This window comes from Primulina eburnea, chromosome 16 (assembly GCF_022965805.1).
Source record: "Primulina eburnea isolate SZY01 chromosome 16, ASM2296580v1, whole genome shotgun sequence".
NCBI lineage: Eukaryota > Viridiplantae > Streptophyta > Magnoliopsida > Lamiales > Gesneriaceae > Primulina > Primulina eburnea.
Window position 1 is genome coordinate 23,215,417 of NC_133116.1, and position 11,869 is coordinate 23,227,285.

General features: G+C 38.9%; 1 protein-coding gene across 3 annotated transcripts; it reads right to left on the minus strand.

Moving 5' to 3' along the window:
* Positions 1-7,926: 7,926 nt before the first annotated feature.
* Positions 7,927-10,420, minus strand: LOC140816996 (uncharacterized). 3 transcript variants are annotated; one of them, XM_073176548.1, is made up of 6 exons: positions 10,020-10,420; positions 9,800-9,943; positions 9,137-9,709; positions 8,839-8,998; positions 8,241-8,340; positions 7,927-8,163 (listed from the first exon to the last, which is right to left on the minus strand). In XM_073176548.1, exons 1-3 carry the CDS (start codon positions 10,179-10,181, stop codon positions 9,230-9,232), a joined length of 786 nt encoding a protein of 261 aa, XP_073032649.1. In that variant the 5' UTR covers positions 10,182-10,420; the 3' UTR covers positions 7,927-8,163; positions 8,241-8,340; positions 8,839-8,998; positions 9,137-9,229. The 3 variants fall into 3 exon arrangements, with proteins under 3 accessions (XP_073032649.1, XP_073032648.1, XP_073032647.1); XM_073176547.1 differs by having other exon boundaries at positions 8,854-9,002; positions 10,020-10,419; XM_073176546.1 differs by having other exon boundaries at positions 8,839-9,002; positions 10,020-10,419.
* Positions 10,421-11,869: the final 1,449 nt, after the last annotated feature.

Sequence of the window (11,869 nt, forward strand, 5' to 3'; positions counted from 1 at the left end):
CATCAACACTGCTCCTAAACCGAGTTTAGATGCATCGGTGTATAACACATAGTCCCCTTGCCCTGATGGCATGGCTAACACCGGTGCTGAAATGAGAGCTTGCTTCAAGGTGTCGAAGCTCTTCTGACATTCATCACTCCACACAAATTTAGCATTTTTCTTGGTTAGTGAAGTGAGTGGCACTGCTATAGACGAAAATCCCCGAATAAACTTACGGTAGTAACCCGCTAAACCCAAAAAGCTGTGGATCTCTGATGCATTCTTTGGCTCTACCCATTCCTTGACAGCTGCCACTTTGGCTGGATCCACATCAATCCCTCTACTAGACACTATATGCCCCAAAAACGCGACTTTCTGCAACCAGAACTCGCACTTACTGAATTTTGCATACAACTTACGGCTCTGCAAAGTCTGCAAAACTGTCCTCAAGTGCTGGTCGTGCTCCTCATGGCTCTTCGAGTATATGAGGATATCGTCAATGAACACTATGACGAACTGATCGAGGAACGGCTGGAATACTCGGTTCATGAGATCCATGAAAATAGCTGGAGCATTGGTCAATCCAAACGGCATCACTAAGAACTCGTAATGCCCGTATCTGGTCCTGAAAGCTGTCTTATGCACATCTGCATCCTTTACTCTCAGTTGGTGATACCCTGATCGAAGATCGATTTTGGAGAACACGACAGCTCCCTGCAACTGATCGAACAAATCTTCGATCCTAGGCAACGGGTACTTATTCTTGATCGTTACCTTGTTCAACTCACGGTAATCGATGCACAGTCTCATGCTCCCATCCTTCTTTTTCACAAAGAGTACTGGTGCGCCCCACGGTGAGAAGCTCGGGCGGATAAACTCCTTGTCTAAGAGTTCTTGAATCTGCTGTTTGAGTTCTAGCATCTCTGCTGGAGCTAATCTGTACGGTGCCTTAGAGATGGGCACTGTACCTGGCATGAGGTCAATGGCAAACTCCACCTCTCGATCTGTTGGAAGGCCTGCGACGTCGTCTGGGAAGACGCCTGGAAATTCACTGACTACTGGCACTTCCGAAATAGAAGGAGTGGGCACGTCAGGCGCTGCTATAACACTGGCCAAGAAAGCCTGACATCCCTTTGAAAGTAATTTCCTCGCCTGCATGCACGAAATCATACGAGGAAAACTTCTCCATCTAACCGGCTCGAATAAAAACTGCTCCATACCGAGCGGTCTGACCAACACTGACCTGTTCTGAAAATCGATTAGAACTCTGTTCTTAGTCAGCCAGTCCATACCCAAAATGATATCGAACTCTGGCATCGACAAAACGATCAAATCTGCATACACTAGGTGGCCCTGTAGTTCTAGATCGATATCCCTGATCACACTGGTAGCTAATAACTCTTCCCCTGATGGGACTGTCACTGAGAAGTTCAAGTCTAGACCGATGGACTTGATGTCCAGGTGATTAGCAAAGGTCTCTGATATAAAGGAGTGAGTGGCTCCTGAATCTATCAGTGCAGTGGTAGCTAATCTCTTTATAAAAATGTTCCCGGTCAGTAAAGTTGTGTCTGGATCTGCCTCCTGAGCATGCATGGCAAAAACCCTCCCTTGGGTTGGTTGCTTCCACTGCGGACACTCCTTAAGCATGTGGTCGGTTGCACCACACTTGAAGCACTTGCCTGATCCATACAAGCATGGTCCTGGATGTTGGCGGTTGCATTTAGGACACACTGGGTAAGCGGCGGGCTTCTGAGGCGCCCCCTGCTGTTGCATCGGACCCTTGCCCTTCTGTGGGCCATGGTGAGGTTTCTTTCCAGGCTGCCCCTGGTAAGGTTTCTTAAATGGTGGCCGCTGCTGATACTGTTGCTGCTGTTGCGGTGCCTGAAAGGGCCTCTTGCCCAGGCGGTCCTTCTCAATCTCCCTCATGTCCTGCTCTGCCTCCAACGCCCTCGCTACTGCGACCTCATAGGTCATAGGCCCTACCACCTTCACGTCACGGCGCAAGATCGGCCGCATCCCAAGGAGAAAGTGTCTCACCTTGGCCTGAGCATCATTGGCGATCAAGGGCATAAATTGGCAACCCTTCTCAAACTTCTGCACATAATCAGCTACGCTGCTATCTCCCTGTCGTAGTGTCATGAACTCTCCAATCAGTTTTGTACGCACTTCCTCAGTGAATTACTTGGAGTAGAACACCTCCTTGAACCCATTCCACGTGAGAGTCTGTAGGTTAACTATCACGGATGCGCTCTCCCACCAAACTCTTGCACTCCCATGAAGTAGAAAGATAGCGCACCTCACTCGATCAGTATCCTGCAACTCCATGAAATCGAAGATTACTTCGATGGATTTAACCCATCCCTCTGCTATCAATGGGTCCGTCGTCCCTGAGAATTTGTCTGGGTGCATCCTGCTGAATCTCTCATAGACAGCCTCAGCTCTGGGTCTCGCCCCTGCATCAGCCACTGTCTGGTTACCCATAAACTGGGCAAAGAACTGAGTCATTCCGGCCATCATCTGGGCCTGCATGTCGGGTGGTGGAGGTGGTGGAGGATTGGCTCTCTCCTCGCCTCGAGGCTCTCTGTCCTCCTCCCTATCTTCCCGGTTAATCTCACGTCTAGGAGGCATACTGTTTAACATAATTTACCCAACACGTAAACCCAACATGCATGATTATAATACCAATGACAAAAGATGCACGTAATTTGAACTTAAAACATATACATGCTGAAATCATGACTTAATGCATAGTACATAGCATAACTCAAAACTTTTAAAACTTACAGACTTGAGGTGTGACTTCGAGAGCTTCTTGCGACTGGCAGTAGGCGTAACCCTTTACAAGAACACCGCTCTGATACCAACTGTAACGAACCGTACTTAACTACTTGGAATTTGCGGAAAAATTAAAAATTTTATTCAAATAAAACGTTTGTACGGACGTCACCCAACATTCACATAAATATCGTTAAAATATTCCATCATCCAATAAACGTTTGCTAAAAGAATGCTGTCTCAAAACGTCTCACATAAAAAAACAAAACATCGTAGTAGTTTAAAAGTTTGCATAAACATAAGCTCGCGGTCCTCGGGTTTAGCCTGCCACTCAGCCCAAGCCTGCCCCTTGGTCGCCACCTCCTGTCTCCTGCGCATCGTACTCACCTGCATCGATCAAGTCTAGTGAGTCTAAAGACTCAACACGTATAAACTGGAAGTAACGAGTACTACATAATAAAAATCGCATGCTTCTTTAAAATAGGACATACATAACTTTAAATTGGACTTGCATAAACTTCAACTTGAAATAAGCTTGAACTTGAACATACATACTACGACGTGCCATGAACATAAACTTTTCTTAAACATGCTTTCATACTTCAACATACTTAACTGCATAATTTTACGTGGAGGATGTTTCAAAGCAAGTGACCCTTAACATGATAAACGCCTGATCAGACTCACCACAGTACTGGGCTGACAGGGACGTATCCACTGTCGCATACATAAGATCCCTGTTCATGATTTAACAGGCCTAGTTGATCCACGTTCATAATTTAACGCTTCACAACCACGATCTAACCCGTTCATAATTTAACGGGCGGATTGGTCCCCGTTCATGATTTAACGCTTTCCAATCCTTAACTTTCGTTGGTCACAAGACAATTAGCATACCTCAAAGCTTAAAATACTTTCTTGCACGTCATACATACTTACTTGGCGCTGTGGGATTCGTTGGACTTCGACTGAGGCCGTCGCTGCGACATACTAACATGAATTTCAATCTTAACTTGCATAACTTAAACGTAGAGAAATGATGCTTACTCTCAAGCTCCATCATATCTTAGGACCTTCTATAATCTCCATGACATGACCTTAACAATCCTTGCACTAACCCATGACATCAAACCTTGGAACCAAAAATAATATTCTCCCCAAACAGTGTGTACACGGACCCATAGCCCGGGTCCGTGTACTGGTCCGTCTACCTACTGTATCATACGTGCCGTGAACAAGAAGGGGCACGGACCCCGTGCTTGGGTCCGGATGGGGGTCCGTGTAGGCTCTGGAAGAAGGCATCGACTGAAACAGGAAGACACGGACCCCGTGAGAGGGTCCGGGTGGGGGTCCGTGTACGTACTGCCTAGACGCACTAAGTGAAAAGTAACGGCACGGACCCCGTGCTCAGGTCCGTGTCCGGGTCCGTGTGGCCACTGTACGTCGAAACCTGCGAGAAATCTTATACACTGTCTACACACCCAAGTTGACACTTGAATATAATGGTTCAACACTTTAAGACCCTTCTTAGGACACTATAACATTGCATCAAACTTATACAAACACCTCAAAAATACGACGCCCACTATACAACACAATGCAACACCAATTATGCAATTGACATCAATCGATTTCCTACGACTTTAAACCGATTCAAACGCCTAACGACGTCCAACGAAAACCATGAAAAATACAACAAACCTCAATACTAACATACTTATACGCAGCAACGATCGCCCGTCGATTTCCAACGAAGCCTGCAACATAAAACTTCAAAAATACAATGATACCAAACTTTTCTTAAAATTACAGTTTGAGCAGTCACACGAAAAATATCATAACTCTCTCATTTTTCGTCCAAAAATCTCGTACTTTATATCAAGTCGAAGGTATCGAAAAGTTCTACGTTTTTGCCGTTGAAAGTTTTCCCAAAATATGAACAGAAAATTCGCAGTATTTGAAAAGACAGCAAAACGAGTTTTAGATCTAAAATTTTACCCTCGAAATTGATCCGATCTATAATCCGCTCAAACTACTAACATGATACATAACTTTTACGCATAAAAATCAACGCAACACATAATATGACTTGATCGATACAGCAAGAACAGAATATACGTGCCTTATGATATCAAACGTTACCGAAACGGCGTCACCGAAGCGGAGATAGAGAGGGGCTTGATCCGGGACGAACGTGGCACCGTTTTCTTGCAATAATATTGACCGAAATCTGCTGGAATTTGAGGGGGAAGGGGGCGGCTGCTCTAGGCTAAGAACCCTAGGTTTTCTTTCTCTCAAAATAATGAAACTTGAATTGAGACTTGTGTGTGTGTTTTGTGCGCTACAGGTGTGTGTAAAAGTGTGTAATTTGTGTGTGTAGCGTGTGTTTTAAAATATTAGGAGACTAACTTTTGTTTAATTAAAATAATAGTCTACTAATCCAAAACACTAACTCACACTTAACTTTTAAATAAAGCTCTTTAGTTAAAATTTCACACACCATACTAGACTTTAAAAGTTTAAAAATTACTAATTAAATGTTTAGGCTCAAAATACTAAAACTCACTAAATTATTTAAAATACCCCCAAACTCAACTAAAAATAAAATACCACTTTTAAAATTGCCAAAAATCGTCCCCGGGTCTTTTCCTCAATCCCGCCTCGAATAATCGCCTGAAACATGAAACTCGAAAAATATATTTTAACGTGCATTGCATAAACGTAATTAAATTAAAAATAATGCATTTAAATAATATGCATGACTAAACTTCTTTAAAATTAATTAAATGCTTTAATAATTTAAATAAATGCATGGGTTATACGTGTACTGAAATCGGGTTCTACAATTTGAGTACTCGATTTATGTACATGTATACCTGATTTTAAAACATTTAACCCGATTTATTGTGAATTGTGCTATATTATTAAGTATATATACTCAATCAGACATTTTGTGGGCTTCGAAATTGACATAATAACAACTTCACCCAGATAGACGAATACAGGTTAGATACAATACTTCACCAAGTAAATTAGAAGGATGAATATCATTTTATAGTACCATCACTTATTGTGTTGTACAAGAACTTCTAAAGCGTACAAGATCACTTCTCTTCTTGCTGAGTTTTCCGGGTGGACATAGGTTATTTTCTGGGTAAATCCAACATATTCATCTTTATTTTGATGAAAATACATATCATATGTTATGAGGTACATTACACACTAAATCGGGTATAAATGTTTTAAAATCAGGTATACATATACATTAATCGCGAACTAAAATTCATGTTATATGTCAATTTAATGAATTCTATAAATCTTCAATTTAAGTACTCGATTTATGTACATGTATACCTGATTTTAAAACAGTTATACATGATTTAGTGTGAATCGTGCTCTATTATTTAATATATATACTCAATCAGACATCTTGTGGGCTTCGAAATTGACATAATAACAACTTCACCCAGATAGACGAATACTTGTGAGGTACAATACTTCACCAAGTAAAATAGAAGGATGAATATCATTTTATAATACCAACACTTGATGTGTTGTCCAAGAACTTATAAAGCGTACAAGATCACTTCTCTTCTTGTTGTGTTTCCAGTGGACATCGGTTATTTTCAGGGTAAATCCAACATATTCATCTATATTTTGATGCAAGTATATATCATATGTTATGAGGTACATTACACAATAAATCGGGTGTACATGTGTTAAAATCAGGTATCCATGTACATTAATCGAGAATTAAAATTCATGCTATATGTCAATTTCATGATTTCTATAAATCTTCAATTTGAGTACTCGATTTATGTACATGTATACTTGATTTTAAATCATTTATACCCGATTTAGTGTGAATGGTGCTCTATTATTTAATATATATACTCAATCAGACATCTTGTGGGCTTCGAAATTGAGTACTCAAATTGAATATGTATAAAATTCATGAAATCTACATATAACATGAAGTTGAGTACTCGATTTATGTACATGTATACATGATTTTAAATCATTTATACCCGTTTTAGTGTGAAATTTGCTCTATTATTTAATATATATATACTCAATCAGACATCTTGTGAGCTTCGAATTGACATAATAACAACTTCACCCAGATAATGACTTGGTGATCCTAGCATGAATAGATGAACTACTCTACGTTATGCTGGATTGACAAGTCATTGTACTCGTTTCATGTGTTCATTGTACTCAATTTATGGGTACACCGTACTCAATACATATGTACATTGTAGTCAATTCATGTGTATAATGTGCTCAATATATTCATCTATTGTAATCAAATCGTGTGTACATTATCCTTGATTACTTAACCAACGTGTAAATTATTCTCGATTATTTACCTTATATACTCAATTAGACATATTACGTACCTCGAAATTGACACACTACAACTCTAGATAATATTATATGTTGGTGATCGATAGAAGAAATATTGTACTCAATAAACGTTTAAATTATCCTGGATTATGTAACTTATATACTCAATCGGGCATTTTATGTACTTTGAAATTGACAAAATACAAGAACTTCATCGGATAATGACTTGGTGATCCTAGCATGAATAGATGAACTACTCTACGTTGTGCTGGATTGACATGTCATTGTACTCGATTTATGTGTTCATTGTACTAAATTTACGGATACAATGTGCTCAATACATATGTACATTGTAATCAATTCATGTGTATATTGTGCTCAATTTGTGTGTACATTGTCCTCGAGCAGTTAAATACTATTGTGTGTTTACTAATGTATGACTAAATATTAGATTAGTTAGATATACTCGATTATTTAACATTTGTGCTCATAGTTACATATAATATACCCCATAAAGCAATTTTGTACTCAATTTTCTCTTCTGAATTGATATGTACCATTTAAAATACCAGGTAACCCAAATTCTGAAAAGTGAACAAATGATACACCAAACTTTCCCAGAAAGAGATAAATTTTAACAGAAATAGTTATTGAAGTGCGTAACAGCTAACACAAACACGATAATAATCAATTGTGTGTCTTCATCACATAATTTAAACCAACAATTAAACATAGACTCCAAATATTCAAACTCCAGTACTACTGTGACTTCTTAACCATCAGAATAGTGAGGAGTAATTAATACTCAAACTTGTTTTTCAACAATCCATTTTCATCAGATAATATTGTGGCTGCCAAACGTGCTCGATAAGTGTCCATCTTCACATCATGTGCATAGCTCCAGATCTCATCTGTGTCACGGGCAAGACATTCCAACCACATGCATGCATAGACACCACAATCGAGGGTTGCACCTTGTCGACGACAAGGTTCTCTTAACACTGGCTCACTTACAAGGTCGAATCCCCATAAGTGATGTATGGAACCAGCCAAAAACTTTGTCTGCAACAAAAAATACTTTCAAAATTTAATCTTAATTTGTATTTACGTAAACTTTGAACATTTCAAAGTAAACTTACATAAACTTTGGCTTTCCCAACAGAGAATGGATCATGCATGGAGTTCCACACTTTAAATATCCCTTCATCTCTTTTGTAAACCAACAAAAACCCATGCCACCTATCATCAATAGGGAAATTGATGTAACTGCATCTTCTAAATAATTCTGCAGTCAGTTCCTGCAGTCTAGCCATCGTGAAAGATGTCATCAGTGAAAGATAAGCTTCATAATCATCCCGATGTACCATCGATCTTTTCCCATGTTGTTCCAACTTCGTAAGGACTTCTTTCTACACATTGAAGAATACATATACTCATTTATCTTAATATAGTAAAACGAAAACAAAAAAAACGCAAAACTCAAACTGCTACGAACCTGCACCATTGTGTCCATGCAATAAATCTCAAATCCATGCGGCAAACTTTGCTTTTGCATAATTCTCATGTAAACATTAATTATCTCAGACTCACAGGATCACCAAAATGAAAATGACATAATATCGGTCCACTTAAAATCATAACCGCATCTTCCCAAACGACAACACTACAAACTAGAAAACTCAATTTCATTAAAAAATTTTGGACACATTATTACGAAAACAAGAAGAAGAAACATACGGAAGATCAACGTACTCCAACTCTTTTCTAGCAAGAAATTTTGTCACCAATTTTCTATCTTCATCTTCAGCTTCTTCATGTCCACAAAAATCTGATCTACCTTGAAACTCATCCATGGCAACCTTGCCAGGAGTATTGCCTTTCTTCTCAACGTCTATAACTTCCTGTCCAAAAGCGGCGATATATTCAGCAATATAACAGAAAATCCAAACATCAATAACAACAATAGTACTGAAAAACATAAAAACTAAATTAAACTTAATACAATCGATTTCGAAATAATTGACACTTCATTTACCTGTTTTCTCACCTTTCTCTTACGTCTTGGTGTTGAGTTAGGTGGAGTCACAAACATGGAACTTTTTTTTCTTCACACGATCATCCCTAGCCCTCACATGATCCGCAATTGAAGATTGAGAAATAGTTTTCTTCTCCACTTCAGAAGTAGCAAACCACCAATGCTCTCATAAACACAAGCATTCAAAGAATGGGATTCATCTAACTCTTTCTTTTCTTTAGCCAAATCAGAAACAACTGCATTTACCACTACGTCAACAAAATCACCAAATTTAGCTCTTGCATCATGTGGTGACTCAAAAGTCACCTTTTCTTCTGTTTTATCAACCTTCTCCTCAGATTCAACAACATTCTCACGTTTATCCGCCACATAACTTTTTCCTTTCATTCTACGTCGAACCATTTCACCCTCTAATTCAGCACATCTCTTTCTCAGTATCTTCAAATCATTCATTTTTTTCAGGACAAGTTTCTCAAAACGTTTTACTTCAGATCTATTCGTTTCTTGATTTAAAACAAGATTCATGTCCACGAACAACTTCTCCTCCTCACAAAATGGATGTATGGACAGAACCTATTCACAAATAAAAATAAATACAATTGTCAATCAACTAAACATTAATTTTGCATAACTAGATTAATAAACTAAAATAATTATAAGTACCTGAATTGAATCTATGCGTTTCAACAATGTTTCAGTGCCAGCTGCATTTAGTGGGATCTTGCTTTTCCCCCAACAAAATAACCGAGGGTAAACATTTAAACCACGCCTTACTCCTAAAACTAGGACTGTCTCATAAAACCAAGCCTAAAACAAAAAAATAAAATAAAATAAAACTTAATGACAAAAACTAAGATCATAATTAGTAAAGCAGAATACTAACCATCAATCCAACCGTGCATCCATCAACATAAAGTTTTTTCCCGATCTGACATATTTCTCGATATAAAAATCGGAAGGCAGCATCTCCCCAAGCATATTCAAAAAATATCGTAAGATCATCGAGATAAGGAAATATAAATCCAGGAGTGATATAATTGCCCATGGGAAATATTATGCAGTTGAAAATGAACAAAATGAAAGTTCTCACAAAATCATCAATATCACATTCATCGTCACTTCTTGCAAGGAAAATCAATTTTTCATAAATGGCTATTCGCTTGGCATTGGTGACCTTGCCGTCAAAATGACGTGTCAATTATTTGGACTCCATTTTCATGTCCAAGTCAACTGGTTGTCCAATGTGATGTAGGCCGAGCACAACATTGAAATCAGCTGATTTGAAAGGGATGGTAATATTATCACCAACAAAAAATGTAAGGCTCGAGATTATTAGTCTTCATTGATATGAGACTCGGAAGATATGAGTATGCATGACATGCAACGGGAAGTACTAAATGAGATAGGAGTAGGAAAAGACATAAGATGAGAGGGGAAAATATTTAAAATAGGACAGAACAGCTGGTGCACATGCGCGAAGAAATGCGCGCATATGCGTGACAATTCCAGTAGCATCGGCGCAAATGCGCGAAGAAATGCGCGCATATGCGCGACTCGTCCAGAAACATTGGCGCACATGCGCGAGATAAGGCGCGCATCTGCGCGACACCTCCGTAGACTTTGGCGCACATGCGCGAGATAACGCGCGCATATGCGTGAGACGTGTAATTTAAAGAAGGAGCCATGTGTTTGTTACCATGAAAGATATATATAGTGTTGTCTTCATTACCTTCCCTTGGAACAGAAAGTGACCGAGAGAAGCCAAGAGAATTCATCAAGTTCTTTCAAGTTTAACTTTCTAGTTTTACAAGATTCGATTACCCGAATTTAGTTCCGAGTTCGGATTTGTGTTCCTTGCATCAAGAGCTTCAAAAGGATTCATCTTGACACGTTTCGACATCGAGACCTCGACACCGATAAAGGTTTAACAACGAAAGGTATAATTCATGTTTTGTTTTGGGGAGACACAACTCAAATGAGATTCAATTTGAGTTTCCCAACAAAATCACATACAAGCTTATGTTTATACTTTAATGTTTATGCCTTGTTTATAAAATTATAATCAAGTCTTGAGATAGGAGTCATCGACAGATTTGTCAAACTAGACGTTCGGTAGTATCGTCGCATTGGAGCAGTTCGACTCCGTGTGTAGACACTCGATACAGACATGACCGAAGTCTAGGAATAAGACGTACCGTTACCCCGATTGGGAGGGTAGGTGACAGACAGTGACGTCTTATTCACACCGGGATCCCTAGAGTTAGAATTGAGTCAAGTCAAAACATGAATTGAATAAGATTACATGCTTATATGGTTATGTTTATAGATTATGGAACATGTTGTATTGGTTCTCCTCATGATAGTAAGTTCATGTTGTATTTGTATAGTCATGTATCATGAGTTATATTCACTTGCATGATATACATGTTTACATGTCTTATACTGGGATTTGTTCTCACCGGAGTTTCCGGCTGTTGTTGTGTCTGTATGTGTGCATAACAACAGGTAGGACAGGATCTGGGTCGCAACAGAGATGAGAGATGGATATAGCGTGGTGATCACGGGCATAGCAGATGTACTAGTAATTTGTACTTTTGATCATGTACTGTATTTGAATACTGGTTTGTTGAATATGTATTGAACAAGACATGTATATTATGTTTGTGGAGATAAAATAAATAAAGACCTTGTGCATGTTTATCTACATTTGATTTAATGTTAAAAGAAATTTTT

Coding starts and splice junctions, on each gene's coding strand:
- LOC140816996 (XM_073176548.1), bottom strand. CDS start 10,181: ATGGGCAATTATATCACTCCTGGATTTATATTTCCTTATCTCGATGAT. Junction 9,944..10,019: donor GATGCACGGTTGGATTGATG/GTTAGTATTCTG, acceptor TTTTTGTTTTAG/GCTTGGTTTTATGAGACAGT. Junction 9,710..9,799: donor AACGCATAGATTCAATTCAG/GTACTTATAATT, acceptor ATTTGTGAATAG/GTTCTGTCCATACATCCATT.